General features: G+C 36.5%; 1 protein-coding gene across 4 annotated transcripts in view; it reads left to right on the forward strand.

Moving 5' to 3' along the window:
- Positions 1–15,625, forward strand: part of MUSK (muscle associated receptor tyrosine kinase) — a 131,573-nt gene extending 115,948 nt beyond the window's left edge. For all 4 annotated transcript variants that reach the window (XM_032162682.1, XM_032162681.1, XM_032162683.1 and 1 more), the window contains 4 exons: positions 114–315; positions 827–1,018; positions 2,991–3,139; positions 9,384–15,625. In XM_032162682.1, the coding sequence (XP_032018573.1) occupies positions 114–315; positions 827–1,018; positions 2,991–3,139; positions 9,384–10,066 (1,226 nt within the window). In that variant the 3' untranslated portion in view covers positions 10,067–15,625. The remainder of the gene's footprint in view (positions 1–113; positions 316–826; positions 1,019–2,990; positions 3,140–9,383) is intronic.
- The last annotated feature ends 1,067 nt before the right edge of the window (positions 15,626–16,692 follow it).

The raw sequence follows: 16,692 nt of genomic DNA on the forward strand, positions 1-16,692 counted from the left end.
CCTGATACATAAATATATTCTTAACATGAAATTTATTTTACTGATTGTTTAAATACAAAAAATTGCTTCTTAAAGGTTTGAGAATGAATGAAATAATTATTGTTTACTTACAGCATTCCCACCAATGACGTCCTCAAAGCCAAGTGTGGACATTCCAAATTTGCCTTCCTCCTCCTCTTCTTCCTTCTCTGTCTCACCTACATACTCCATGACTGTAATAATCTCCATCATGTCCAGCTTTGCAATATTTGTGCTTCTTACCATAACTACTCTCTATTGCTGCCGAAGAAGAAAACAATGGAAAAATAAGAAAAGGTGAGATTCTAGTTTCAGCCAAGCACGTGTAGTGATATCTTAAAGCCTTGTGTTTTATGGAGTTGGTATGACATGAGGAATATATATGACACTGCAACTCTCTAAATATATCCGTAGCCCTGCTTTAAAATTAAGCACCCCCATCATGATCTTTACAAATGTCAATGACTTTTTGGCATAGGATCAAATTAAATGCCCTAGGGTTACTGTTTCACAAAAGGTAAAATCTAAACAATAATTTGGAGGAAAATGGCTATTCCTTCTCCTTGTCTTCTCTCTCAGGCCCACTGCCATTGCTGGCTTGGAGAGCTAAACATTTCTGAGAAAATGTGCCTTTTGACTCTAGACCAAACAAAATATTTTATTGCTCTCAAAACGAAGGATCTTTGGCTGCCTTAGTATAACTTGTTTTCATTACTCTTAAATGCCATATTTCTTAGAATCTAAGTCTAAGTACAAAGATCTAACCTGCTTCTGAGCTCATTCCTGATCTTGCCTGTCTTGCCTGCAGAGAATCAGCAGCTGTAACCCTCACCACACTGCCTTCTGAGCTCCTACTAGATAGACTTCATCCCAACCCCATGTACCAGAGGATGCCGCTCCTTCTGAACCCCAAATTGCTCAGCCTGGAGTATCCAAGGAATAACATTGAATATGTGAGAGACATCGGAGAGGGAGCGTTTGGAAGGGTGTTTCAAGCAAGGTAAAGTTACCTTTGGAAAAAAAATCTCCATTGAAATATGTTATGTCTGAAAAGCTACCAAACTATTAGCTTGGTATATATTATAACATTAGCTTTATACACACACACACACACACACACACACACACACACATATATATCAAGCTAATGATATAGTACATATATATGTACACTGTGTATATACACACACACACACAGTGTAATATACAGTATTATATAGTATTAATACAATATTATATAGTATTATATAGTATTAATATGCTATATAAAATAGTTTTTATCAAGTTAGTTAATTCTGGCCAGGTGTGGTGGCTCGTGCCTGTAATCCCAGCACTTTGGGAGGCTGAGGTGGGAGGATCACCTTAGTCAGGAGTTCAAGACCAGCCTGGCCAACATGGTGAAACCCCGTCTCTACTAAAAATACAAAATTTAGCCAGGCATGGTGGTGCACACCTGTAGTCCCAGCTACTCAGGAGTCTGAGGCAGAAGAATTGCTTGAAGCCGGAAGGCAGAGGTTGCAGTGAGCCAAGATCATGCCACTGTACTCCAGCCTGGGTGACAGAGAAAGACTCTGTCTCAAAAAAAAAAAAAAAAAGAAAGAAAGAAAAAGAAAAACTAGTTAATTCTTTACATCATTAATCTTATTTGTATTGCATAATACACTTCAAATCTTAATTTCCCCTCTTTGCTGGAAAAGCATATATGGAGATAATATATTTTATTGCATTTAAAATAGGTAATTTATAGGAGATGTAAATGTATCTTCACTTCTACAATTTTTAAATTATAAGAAATTAGTAATATAGTTCAATAATATTTCCTTTTCAGGAAAGAATTTACCAAATATTTTTAATCATAATTTCTTACATTGTTTTAAATAATAACTCCTTACATTATAATAGAATGTGTAGATATTAAGTAGATATTCATGAAATGACAAACAGAAAAGGAATAAAAAGGCAAAAATTTATAAAACAATGAGCTCAAGAAAGGAGTATGTATTAGGGCCAATATTAGCCTATGTATCACCTTTGTGTGAATTGTAATAAAATACCCTCTCTGCTGCATGGATGTGGCTCCACAGACACACAGCTGAGCCAGAGAATATGAATTTGGTTTTAATCTCCAACTGGCACTTTGGCCTGGTGCTCTCGGGCAAGACACAACTTAATCTCCACTCATGGTGACCCTGGCATACAGGTTACATGAATAATGAAAATCTCACACAAATATGTCTTGGAAACCAAAATTTGCAAGGCACCACTTTAGGCTCAATGGAGGGTACAAAAATGAGTAAGCCATAGTTCCTACGTCATGGAATTTAGATTCTGGACAAAGATTAAAAGGTTAGGATGTGGCCGGGCGCGATGGCTCACACCGGTAATCCCCGCAGTTTGGGAGGCCGAGGTGGTCATATCACGAGGTCAGGAGATCGAGACCATCCTAGCTAACACGGTGAAACCCTGTCTCTACTAAAAATACAAAAAATTAGCAGGGCGTGGTGGCGGGTGCCTGTAGTCCCAGCTACTTGGGAGGCTGAGGTGGGAGAATGTTGTGAACCCAGTATGTGGAGCTTGCAGTGAGCCTAGATCATGCCACTGCACTCCAGCCTGGATGACAGAATGAGACTCTGTCTCGAAAAAAAAAAAAAAAAAAAAGGTTAGGATGGCAATGATAATCCCATTGGGGGTGTATACTTTAGAATTTCTATAATTGGTAAATAATGCATCTTTCAAACTTCATTGTTTGAAATTGTTGAAAATAACACCAGTGACTTTTATTAGTTGACATCAAGGAGTTTTAAGTATGTTGTCTTTCTTTGATTCTGTAGCTCTGGGAAAGGCTGCATGAGACTTAACCAGCCTTTTACACACGGGAGGTGGGAGGATATGTATAAATGTGGGTAGGTATAATGGGGGTATGTATGATGTCCAAGATCTTTGGTTTCTTTTTCAATAAATGTATCTCTCAGGGCACCAGGCTTACTTCCCTATGAACCTTTCACTATGGTGGCAGTAAAGATGCTCAAAGAAGAAGCCTCGGCAGATATGCAAGCGGACTTTCAGAGGGAAGCAGCCCTCATGGCAGAATTTGACAACCCTAACATTGTGAAGCTCTTAGGTATGAAAAAACAAGTGAGGATATGTATTTCATCAGAAAACAGAGGGTTTTCAAGTTTTTCTTCCCTTGTTTATGCTTTTTCCTTTTCTCCTTGATCAGTGAGATGTTTCTGTTCCTTTTCAAAGTTAGCTTCTTCACCTTGGTCTATCCCAACCCTATAGGACGTTCATGGCTTAATGGATAATCCCTCTTTAAATTCATCACTTCAATTTGTCTCTGTCTTTGCTGCCTCCTTATTATTTATAAAAATGTTTAAAATGTCCCCATTGTAAAAAATTAATACTGCTTCTCCATCACAAAATTTATCAATATCGGAGTCTATATATTTTACTTATTTTGTTTCTCCTCTTTCTTCCCTAACTAGAATGTCATGAGCAGTGATTTGTATCTTTTCTGTTCATCGTTGAGTTCCAGTTTATTCCCAGATTCATAAATTCAACAAAAATTTTTACAAATATTTAGTTTGTATTAATTATACAGCAATTAATAAAACTTTGAAAAATCTGTGCTCTCGGCTGGGAGCAGTGGCTCATGCCTGTAATCTCAGCACTTTAGGAGGCCGAGGCAGGCAGATCACTTGAGGTCAGGAGTTTGACACCAGCCTGACGAATATGGTGAAACCCCATTGTTACTAAAAATAGAAAAATTAGCTGGGTGTGGTGGTGTGGGCCTGTAATCCCAGCTACTCGGGAGGCTGAGGCACAAGAATTGCTTACACTGGGGAGGCAGAGGTTGCAGTAAGCCAAGATCGCACCACTGCACCACAGCCTGGGTGACAGAGTGAGAGTCCATCTATAAAAAAGGAAGAAAAAAAAATCTGTGCTCTCATAGAGCATACATTCACTCTATATCAGGAGACAGATAATAAAAAAAAACCACACAAAAATATGGGATGCTGGATATTAAGTTCTACAGACTTTTTAAAATGTTAAAGCAGAGAAGTTGGAATGTGAGCTACAATGTTTGAAGACTTCAGTGAAAATATTACATTTATATAAAGACCTGGCAGAGGCAAGGGAATAACAGTGTGGATATCTTGAAAAAGAACATTCCAAAAAGAATGAGAAGCATTTGCAAAGGTACTGTGGCGAAAGCAGATGTGGCATGCTTGAGGAATAGCAAGGAGATGAATGTGGCTGGAGCAGAGTGAAAGATGGGGAGAGTTATCAAAGATGAGATCAGAGAGGTAGTGGGGGAGGTGGGCAGGTCCTGTAAGGCCTTATTAAAAACAGTGGCTTTTAATCTAAGTTGGGAAACAAATGGAGAGTTTCAGCCAAGACATGACATGACACAACTCACATTTTTTCAGATCTTCTCTGGCCGCTTTCTTGAGCATTGCATGAAGGGAAGCAATAAAATCAGGAAGACAGTAAACAGGTATTGCAAACAGCAAGAGGAGATGGTGGCATGGACCAGGTGGTGGTAGTGAAGATCGTGAGAAGTGATTCTCTTTCATCTGTAATTTGAAAGTAGAGCCAAATAATTTGCTGACAGACCAAATATGAGATGTGCAAAAAAAGAGAAAAGTCAAAGATAGTATGGAAGTATTTGGCTATGCAGATGAGTGAATGGAGGTGCCATTGGCTGAGTTGAGGAATACTCAGGAGGAACAGATTCCTTTAGTAGAGAGAGTGGGAATTCATTTAAAGATGTGGTTTTCGTCCAGGCACCATGGCTCACGCCTGTAATTTCAACACTTTGTGAGGCCGAGGCGAGCAGATCACCTGAGGTCAGGAATTTGAGACTAGCCTGGCCAACATGGTGAAACTCCATCTCTACTAAAAATACAAAAATTAGCCAGGCGTGGTGGCACACACTTGTAATCCCAGCTGCTTGGGAGGCTGAGGCAGAATTGCTTGAACCTGGGAGGCGGAGGTTGCAGTGAGCCAAGATTGTGCCATTGCACTCCAGCCTGTGTGACAGAGTGAGACTCCATCTGAAAAAAAAAAAAAAAAAAAAAGTGTTTTTTGGCGATGCTTATTCAACATCCACATGATCCACATGAAGTTAAGGAGGCATGTGGGTATGGAGGCCTAGAGTTCAAAAAGGATGATCTAGTTAGACATGAATCCAAGGCTATTGTAGTATATAGAGTATTTAAAGCCATGAGGTTGGGCAAGACACCTAAGTATGGAAAAAGCAAGCCATAACAGAGAAGAGGTCCAAGGACCAAGGCCTGAAGCATTCCAGTATTTAGTGTGAGAAAGAAGAGATGAACAAGAAAAACAAACTAAAAACGAGCAACCAATGAAATAGAAATCAAGAGAGTGTGGTGTCCTAGATGTCAAATGAAGTATTTTAAATAGGTGAAAGTGAGCGTGTCATATGCATTAAGTCTAGTGAGAGAAGGACTAGAAAGTGACCTTGAATTTGTAAACATGGAGGTTCACTGGTAACCCCGAGAAGAGAGGTTTCTTAGGAATGTTGGGGGCAAGAAAAAATGTAAGTGAGCTCAAAAGAAGAGGAAGAGAAAATTTGGAGAAAAAGTATATATGACTTGTTTTGCTATAAAGGTGAACCAAGGAACATGGATAGAGCTGAAGGGGGCAGAAAGAGGCATGCTTCCTTTCATGTGGAAGTAATAGCACATTTGTAAATTAATGAGAATGATCCAGTAAAGAGAAAAATTGATGACAGTGTTGGCAAATAGTGGAAGTAACATCTTTGAACAGTGAGAGGGAATGGAATCTTGGCACTGTTGGATGGATTGGCCTTTGTTAAGAGAATGCTCAGATCAACCATGGTAATAAGAGAGAATTGGCTGGAGATTGTAGACAGTCTATTCTGATTGATTTAGTTTTCTCTGTGAGGTAGGAATCAAGATCTCATCTGAGAGTGAGGAATGGGAGAAGAGTTGAAGATTTGAGGGAAGAGAAGAAATAAATCGTCATCTAAGAAAATCCATTTTTACATAAAATATAAAATGGACTAGAGAAATATAGTATGATTGGCAAGAACATTAAAAGCTTACTTGAAATTAGAGATTACTCATTTAACATGAGACTGGTCAGCATGGTTGTGTATTCATCCAAATGCCACCAGATGGGCATAGACTCGTTAATGAGGAGTTAAATTTTACCAGAATTAGTATTTTGCCACACAAGTAAGTTGAAGTTAAATTGAGGCAAATAAGAGAGGTGTATGCAAAGGAGTGATTATTATGATTGATCAAGGAACTTAAGCTGTTTAAGGAAGGAAGACAAAACCTGAAGAAAGTAGGGATCATTAAAAGGGGGTAGGATCAATAGATTAAAAGTTTCAGTGGGGTCAAAGGATTTTTAGAGTTAGGGCAGTCGAGGCAGTGAACTAGGGTGAAAAAGGGAGGAAGTGATGAACAGCAAATAGAGTAACTGAAAATGAGATTATGGGAGGTATACAAATGTATGGAATGACAAAGTCAGGGGTATGACAATGTGAGTAATTAGCTGAAGTTGGGCAGAGGTCTAAGGAAAGGAAGTAAAGTAATTTAGTGATCAGGATATCGGAAGGAATCTAGATAAATATTAAAATCAAGAATTTCTATAGTAGTATCTTGAATAGTTTCTGGCACATTGTAGGTACTCTATAAATATTTGTTCAATAAATGAATAAATGATATTCAGTACATGACAATTCATCTTGAAAATACTTCTTCCATTTCTTCAACTCCTAAACATTCATGTATTCATTCTTCATCACACAAAAATCTGAATCTGGCTTCTGCCCCCTGCCCTCCTTATTTACTTTCTCAAATAGTATACATTTATTCATTAAACAAACATATATACATGCATATTTTCAAGATTATCAAGCTATTCCTATTTCAAGTTTTCTTAAAATGTTGACTCTGTATTCATATACAGTTTATAACATTCTGAATTCCTGAAATTGATTCAAACAGAAACTATGTACAATTTTCCAATTTAACCACAGTAGCATGCTTAGACATCACTACTTGGAGTTTTCTCTCATTTTTATTGTCCAACAAGAACTGAAACTTATGTTGCCATTTGTTAAATGCTATATCTAAATTCCATTTGAATATCCAATGAACACAGGTTCTATTTTTTGTCAAGTATACATAAGCAGTAATCATTCATGCAAGTGATTCCACTACTCTCATAGTTTCTTGGAAGTTAATCCCAAGTGAAATAAGATGACAACAGTGGAAGAAAGGGGAATGGGGAAAATCCATAAAATTCACTTGTATCAATAAAAGAAATCTACTTTGTTTTATATATTTGAAACATCAGCCAGTTACTGAACATGTTTGTATCTTAAAAATTGATTCCCTTTTATTGAAATCCTAGTGGATAATGGTTTCGTTGTCATAAATTGGGAAAAATGGTATAATTAAAGAAATATGCAGAATTTTAGAATGGGAGTAGGCATTAAATATTGTAGACTCTTACGGAATATTCTGGCAGTGGAGCAAACAGTAGAACAATCAGGTGAGATTATTCATCGAAGATGTCATGCTAAAGTATAAAGACATGGCTTGGGCTAGGCATGAGGTTTTCTTATGCCCATCCATCTACCCATTCATCCTTAAGTCCATCCATGCATCCACCCATCAACATATATTGAAAACCCATAGTGAGCCATGTGTAGTATTAGACCCGAGGTTACAAGGATGAATAAAACACAGTCTACCCCTCAATAATTATTCCATTTTGAAGACCCAGCTAAGAGTTGGCTTCGAGTAATTACAATATAGAAAACATTTCAAGGTCTTAAATAAATGTGTATACATATATAATTGTAAATTATATCTGTACACATGTATATATAATTGTTCATAATAATCACAAAGTAGAAATCTTTTATATAATATTTTCTTTATCAGAGTGGAAAATTTCATTATATAAACTTAGTTCAAAGATTTTTTTATTTCTCAGAGAAATAGTTTGCCATTTTTTTCCAGTAGAAGAAATTATTTTTAAATCAACTCAACCAGCATAACAATGGTAAAGCCAGTTGATGAGATAGGTAAGTCCCTGTTAACTAAAGATTATCCAAAAAGGATCCCACAGAAGAAACTTCTAAGTATTATCCAGTTGGTATTTCTTTATTTTTCCCTTTAGTTTATAGAAACGTGCTAATTGAGGTCCTTGGAATTAAAAATTAATGCCAAAATAAATAAGCCAAGATAGCAGTATTCCTCATTTCTCCTCTTTTTCAAACAGATACTTTTAACTTTTGCCTGAAAAAACCCAATAGATCTAGTAATCTATTTTTAAGATGATGTGAAATTATGCCCATCTTATCTAATATTCCAAGTTCTCCAGTTTCCCTCTCAAATATGTCAAGACTTTAAGATTTGAAAATGATCTTCTGGCTTTAAATCTAAGACTTTATTTATATTAACTTTTTTGGTAGCATTAACATTGTAAAACCTAAATTTCAAAATGTTTTACTGCAGCAACTTAAATACTTCATCTAAGACACTTGAATTGTATTTGTTATTGTTTCCAAACTTGACACATCTTTCTTATTAACATCCTTCATAGAAGTAAACAGAAACAGACAGCAATTACATTACATACTCAGAGCAAGCATCCATTCATAAATTAATTCACCAAACATTATGAGGCATCTGCTTTGCCAGACACATGGTAGGCGTGGGGAATTTTTAAAGAAGAATAAGGTTCAATCTCTCCTTTGAAAGTGCTAAAACGTTGGGGAGAAACCTCAAATAGTCAAATGATTATAAAATAGGATGGTAGGTTGTCTGTGAAGGGATGATAGTAGGAAAATCTAACAGTTACTGGAAGGGTCAGGAGCTAAGGCACCCTAGGGAGAGTGATAAATAAACTGAATCTTAAAGGCGAAGAGGAGATGTTTAGGCAGAGAAACAGGGTCAGGGTTCAACTATGGTGCTGTCAACAAAAAACCAGGGCCTCCAGATTTCAGAGAGAAGAGCCACTCCAAAAAACTGATACACCATGTACTTATATGCACCATGTACTTGATGCACCATGTATGATGTACTTATGACAAGTGCCCAGGACAACAGTGCTCTGCTGGAAGTCCTCAAAAACTTTAGCCAAGGGACAGAAACCCCACTACCCAGAGTGCATGTCCTAGCTGAGACTCCTTTTGTGTTGTGATTAAAAGGATACAAATATTAAAAAACAAACATATGACAACAACAGCAAAAAACAGGGCTTCATATGTTCTGACCTGGTCGTTTGCTTTTGGAGTGCTCTTTCCGTTGTTTCATTGTAGAAACTGAGACTAACAGACGATGGTCTTTTGGTTCCAGGTGTGTGTGCTGTCGGGAAGCCAATGTGCCTGCTCTTTGAATACATGGCCTATGGCGACCTCAATGAGTTCCTCCGCAGCATGTCCCCTCACACCGTGTGCAGCCTCAGTCACAGTGACTTGTCTATGAGGGCTCAGGTCTCCAGCCCTGGACCGCCACCCCTCTCCTGTGCTGAGCAGCTTTGCATTGCCAGGCAGGTGGCAGCTGGCATGGCTTACCTCTCAGAACGTAAGTTTGTTCACCGAGATTTAGCCACCAGGAACTGCCTGGTGGGCGAGAACATGGTGGTGAAAATTGCCGACTTCGGCCTCTCCAGGAACATCTACTCAGCAGACTACTACAAAGCTAATGAGAACGACGCTATCCCTATCCGTTGGATGCCACCAGAGTCCATTTTTTATAACCGCTACACTACAGAGTCTGATGTGTGGGCCTATGGCGTGGTCCTCTGGGAGATCTTCTCCTATGGCCTGCAGCCCTACTTTGGGATGGCCCATGAGGAGGTAATTTACTACGTGCGAGATGGCAACATCCTCTCCTGCCCTGAGAACTGCCCCGTGGAGCTGTACAATCTCATGCGTCTATGTTGGAGCAAGCTGCCTGCAGACAGACCCAGTTTCACCAGTATTCACCGAATTCTGGAACGCATGTGTGAGAGGGCAGAGGGAACTGTGAGTGTCTAAGGTTGAAGACCTTCAAATAAAATGCTGCAGTTTCCTCTCAGACTCTGTGAGCCAGGGGAATCCTACACCAGAGGCCCAACAAGACCCACATAGGAAAGAGTAAGAGTAGATATGAGTAGCGTGTTGTTTGCTTCCCAGGGAGAGCAAAGACAGTGCAAAACCCATGTGGTAGACGGACCTGTTGAAAGCCAGTGATTGGAAACACAGGCTAGGAAATGCGTCAGATAATGGAGACAACTATTCTTCTTCATGAAGGTTTGTAATACACACTGCACAGGGAAGAATGTCATCCTGTTTGGTTTCCAAAGTAGCTGGTCACAGAGTAAAGCTCTGCTGTATTAAATTTTAATATGAAATGGGATTCAGAGCTTCATTTTTTAATTGAGTTAATTCCTGTCCATTGTGAAAGTAGCTTAATCTTCATGTAAGACACTTAGGTGAAGTATAGAAAACTAAAAAGAAGGAAAAGCCACTCATTCTCTCTCCACCCAAAGACGAGTCTTAGTGTTTTGTTAAATCTTTCTTGCATTTAATGCATAATTTTATATTTGTTTGTATTCTGCAGAGTTGTGGTTATATTTTATTGATAGAGGGTTTCTAAGGAATGAAACAGCAAATCAGCAAGGCTATAACTCTGAGTTCCCTTTCCTGTCCTGTGCATCTCCTTTTTTCCTTCCTGTGCGCTTGTCATGAATTAAATCTGCTTATTTTATTCCTCCAGTTTTCTTGAAACATGTTTTTGTATCTTATTGATTTACTTTTTCCTTTGAAAATTGTATTGGTATCTTTTCCATTGCTTTAATCTTTATTTCTTTTTCTTTCCAGGACTTCTGTCCATTTTTAGTTATTTAGCTATTTTTTTCCTTTTATTTCATTCATATAATAAATACTGGCAGAAATAATAACATTTTAAATAACATTGTAGATTGATATGTATATGCCTTTTGCAAAGTATTACGATTTTTTCTGCATTTGCCTTTGAAGCCACACATTTCAACATTCTCACCTATTAATATTATTACTAGAGTCTATTTAAATCTCTTAAACCATAATTTGTAATACGGGATTTCACAAGATACACTTGTGGCTGAGTTATTTCAAAACTGATATTTCTGTGCATTCTGACATTCTATTCCTTTTAGAAACAAACTCAGTTGGCTGTAGAATTAATATCATTCTGCTTAACAACTTTCTGCATGACATATTAACTGATTTTGTTGTATTTCATGGTTTAAAAAAAAAAAGCAGCAGCTCTGGAACTCAGATTCCTGGGGGTTCAGATTTTTTCTCAGTGGACCCTCACACAATACATCTTTATCTAAGTCCATACATGATCTGAGTTTATTTCCGATATAGCATGAACCCAAATTCTCCTGAAAACAAACAGGGAAGAGAAAATAACAGTCTACTCTATACCAGCTTATCTTAATTCAGACTAATTGGTAGGGCATTGGAGGAATGGTGTGAATTCTTGAAAGTAGATTTTCACTGTCTGCTGGGAAACTCTGCCTGAAATCCCCAAATCTGCCTCATGTAATAACTTGACATCTTTGGTGGGAAACCTGCCATTTCGTATTCATAGTGTCTCCAGGCAACCAAGACAAAAATGTAGAAATTTTCCTAGACTTTGCCCTCTCTTTCATCCTCAATTTTCTATTAGTTTCACTTCCTAAAATCCTCCTGCTGACATCCTCTTCCCTTCAATCCAAGAGCCAATGACTCAACCTCTACCATTGCCCACCTGTCTGTTATCTGGCCTTCCTCTCATTTCAGGTCTGAACAGATTCTATAGGATACAACAACAGTAAGGTGGTCCTTAGTCACAGTTCTGGTTCATAAACAGCGAGGTCAGCACTTAGGACTGAGACCTAGAGAAGTGCTTTAAATAAAAATCATGATTCTAAGTCCGAAACCGATACCGTCATCCAAAGGACTGAATGAAGAATAAAGTTGCAGCGTGTGTCCAAATCAGAAAGTCAAGATGCCAACAAAGCAGAAAAGTTGGAGAGGGCCACCAGTAAGTCTAGAACTTTAGCATAGATATCCATGGCTTATTTTAGATGCTTCATGTATGCTCTGCAAAATTCAAAGACAGCTTCGGGCTTTCTCCACTGATAAAGTTTTGTTGTAAAAGACAGACATAGAAGTCAGGCTGACAGGAAATAGAGTAACAATAATCATAAAAATTATAATATCAGCTAGCATTTATTGAAATCTTACCATGTGTATTCTGAGGCCTTTAAATATATGAGCTTAAACCTCACAACATCCCTGTAATGTTGGTACTATCATTATATACATTTTAGGTTTGCTTTGTTTTGTTTTGTTTTTGAGACGGAGTCTCGCTCTGTCGCCCAGGCTGGGGTGCAGTGGCATGATCTCGGCTCACTGCAAGCTCAGCCTCCAACAGTCATAGAGAGATTGTGCAAGTGGCCCAAGCGCACACAGCAACAGAGCCTACTTTTTGACCAAAAAAGGCCAAATCCTCAACCACTATACTGTGGAGCCTCTGTACAGTATAGAAGCAATAACTGGACCTCAGTAACTCTGTGGAAGTGATTTGTAATTTGCATGTCATTTCAAGCACACTCTATATCTTTTATTCTATTAACTTCCTAAGTCTTTTTAATGAATAGCAAAAAAAGTATACTGCAGCATTATCAATTTAAGTTAATCAAAACATCTGATAGGTGACATGTTTATTTTTTCATGAGTTCTAATTACATTTTCAAGTTAAGATCACTGACTTATTCCCTAAGTGCTCGATCTAATGTTCTGAATCACAGGAATATAGATGCATTATTCACCAATATTGTTTACGTTTTTAAATAAGATTTTTTTTCATGGTAGAACCATCATATACATTCAAAAAGGTAGACAAAAGAGAGACACTCACAGTGTCACTCTTACCAAGTGCCAGGACAGACATCAGTAAGGCACCAGCAGTCATTTTTAGTGGTCAAATACCAAACATGATAAGATGCCAGAGTATTTTTCACATGACACCCAAAAACGTATTCTCTGCTATTGTGGTGGAATAGAAAAAGAACACTTTCTTTTCATTTTACAGTATATTACGAACCTGTTCCACGTCATTAAATATTCTTCTAAAAACCCAATTTAATTTTGGAATAATATTCTATTTTATTCATATACTGTAATTTAGTGAATCTTGTATTTTTGAGCATTTAGGTTTTTTCCAATTTTCATCATTATAAAAAATGCTGTAATTAACATCCTTATTTGGGCAGGTCCACATTTCTTTTTATGAAAATTCAGAGAAAGGAAATGTCTGGACCAAATGGCATGTACAATATTAACACTTCTGTTATGTGGTTTCATATTCTGCAGAAATATTACTCCCACTTCTACATTGTACAAGAGATCTCATAGCCCTAAACATTTGCTTTCATAGATAATTAATTTTCTGTTTTTTAGAAATCCTTTGTCTCTTTGGTTATAGAAAAAGAGAATCTCTTTTTAATTTTGTTTTTTAAATTAATAGTCAGGTTGAATTTTTCTTGTTCCTAGGTCATTAACAGTTTTTATTTTGGCAATTGTCTACAGCCCATTTTTCTACTGTGTTCGTTTTCTAATTGAATTGTGGGATTTATCTTGTAAAAAGCCTATTAAGCCTTTTTCATACTTTACACAAGAGATCACATCTACTTACTTTACCTTAAAATAACATTTACCTATTTTCTTGTAAAAGCAATATATTATGTTTGAAAAGAACAATAATATGCAATAATATACAATAATATGTATAATCATAATAGACAATAATAAAAATGAAAAAACACCAACCAGTGGTAATTAACATTAACATCATAATATTCTTCCAGCCTTTTTCAGATAGATAGGTAGATAAAAAGGTTGGTAGGTAAATAGATAGATAGATGATACATAGAGAGAGAGATAATTTAAACAAAAATAAGATCATACTGCTACATTACTTCAAGCCTTGCCTTTATCACTTAATATATCTTAAACATCTTCCACATGAACAAGTATTCATGTGCAACATTAATTTTGATGGTTGAATAGTATTATACAGATTTATCATAATTGACATAACTATTATTCTACTGTTAGACATTTGGTTTATTTCTATTTTTCCATTATAAAATGTAATGTTTTGATCATCCTGTTGCTAAATTTTGTAAGCATTTATCTTAAGTGATTTCTTTAGCTATAACTCCTAGAAGTGAAATTTCTAAAGGATAAATGCACTTTTAATACTTTTTAAATATATTAAAAAATTACCTTCCTGAATTATTTTATTAACATGTACCTCTCCTAGTCAGATAAGAGAGCCCATTTATTTCAACCTCACCAATACTGAGTATAGCATTTTAATCATTGCCAATATAATAGCTAATAGCTTAAAGTTATTTCATAGCTTATATTTCCACTTCTTTAAATACTAATAAAATTGAACATTGTTTAATGTTTTGAGGATACTTCATTGGTGATTTGCCTCCTACTATTATTTTTCTACTGGGTATATCTTTTTCTTGTTGCTTTGTAAGAGCACTTTATATATTAAGGAGTTAAATTTTGTGATACATGTTTCAACTACTTTTATCATGTTAAAAATATAGACTTCTAGTTGTCTTTTATTGTAGGTTTTATTAATCAGAAAAGAACGTTGACTTTTCTGTCCATTCAGATGATTGTGGCTTTTTTTCCCTAATTGATTTGTTAATATGTGCAATTGTATGAATTTATTTCCTAATGTAGAGATATCCTTGTCTTCTAGGAATAAACTTTTTGGGCGAATCACATCAATCTTCTACTTAACTACCAAATTAATTTACATATATTTGCATCAATATTAATAAGTTCATAAAATTAAAAGTTTATCATTTTCTTCTCTGTTAGAGTTTTGTATTGGCATTAGCATTTGTATTACATTGTATTAGGAAAAACTCAGGAGTTTTTCTCTATAATCTTGGTTAGTTTATTTTTAAATAATTGTTATTTATGAAAGTAATACATTAAAATGTTGTATTAAAAAACTCACAAGAGAGTACAAATTTAAAAAATAATAAAAGTTCCCTTCTTCCTTTTCATCTCTAGTCCCAGCCTAAGTGCTAACCACTTCACCCATTTATGGTGTTAGTTCTTCTGGTGATTACCAGTGCAATTCTAACCAATAGGTTTGCATTTTGCATTTCTCTGTCTGAATTGATCAATTTTTAAAAATTATGCAGCACTCTTACTGAAACTCCCTTCCTTTTCCTGGAATATGTTAACTTCTAATGTTATATTGTTTATCACAACTTTCACAAATATTTCTAAATAAAGGTTACCTACTGATTCCGGATTATGCTAGATAAAATTAGAGCTTCCAAACTTCCCTCCATCACTTTTCCCTGCTCTCTACTCTCACAATCAGTCAACTATACACCTATTTCTACACTGTCAACTATATGTTCATTTCTATAAATCTGTAATATATGCATTTTGTTCTGCAACAAATTAAGATTTAGGTGCTTTGACTAGATTGATTCTAAACATCAAAAAACAAAGTATCTGCAATTATGTGATCATGTATTTATGCATTGCCAAATAATGGTATTCCATTATTTTAATTTGATAAGATAAATTTAATATACATTAATTCTTATTTCCTCTTTTTTACGGAGGAAATATTTTTTAAAATCGCAAAACTTTTACATTCGCTTCTCTTCCTGACATTTATTTTTCCTCTTTCTTCTGCCTCTCTTCTTTCATGCCCTTTTTTCCGAAAGTTATTTTGATGATTTTTTTTATTCACCACACATAGTTACAAATGAAGATTTGCTCTGGTTAGTATCGGTAGCAGAAGTGGGGTCCCTTTGCTGTTTTGTTGGTATATTCACCCAGCGTGACCTCTTTTCCGTGGGATAGCTACCTCTGGGCTCTGATTATGTGGCTCATAGGGAAGTATAGGCAGCCTGAGTCAGAATCCCCACAGTTCCAAAGTGATGGAAGACTGTACTCTGAGATACAATATTTTGACATATTTCACTCCCAGGGAGAGCTACTTGCTATTCTTTCACTGCTTCCATTACCCGAAAGAGTATGATATTCTCTCCATTTTCTGTATTGCCTCCCACCTAGGACTCTTCAAACTCACACCAAGGACCTTTCTCAGGCAAATTGATCTATTCAGATAGCAGTTCACAGGGACAGACATGAGGCCTCTTTGTCCACCTGCTCTATACAAAATCTTCCTGTCAACCATCCTGATTGACAACCCACAGCCCACCCCTGTCTCTATGTTTGCTGACTCAGAGCATGGAGACTTTATATACGTGAAATCACATCTCCTCCCCTGATGCTTGGCTTGTGTATATTGCAAAAGCTGCAATTTACTTTTTCCTGCGCCTTGTCTTATCCATGGATAAGAACACTAAGATATTTTCCGCTTTTTGGATATTTGTCAAAGTGATGGCAGTTGGATTGGTTTCAGCATGTACATAGATTGATTCTTATTCATACACATTTACTGTCATATTGGGGAAAACTTGAGGGAAAAAGAAAAGGCTCTGACTGCCATGTTCATCAAGAGACCTCTCTGGAATCATTGAAATAGTTTAGGAGTCATCGGTTCACTCCTTCTTTGTCTTATTTGCCTC

The sequence above is a fragment of the Hylobates moloch genome, unplaced genomic scaffold (assembly GCF_009828535.3).
Source record: "Hylobates moloch isolate HMO894 unplaced genomic scaffold, HMol_V3 SCAFFOLD_10, whole genome shotgun sequence".
NCBI classification, from domain to species: domain Eukaryota; kingdom Metazoa; phylum Chordata; class Mammalia; order Primates; family Hylobatidae; genus Hylobates; species Hylobates moloch.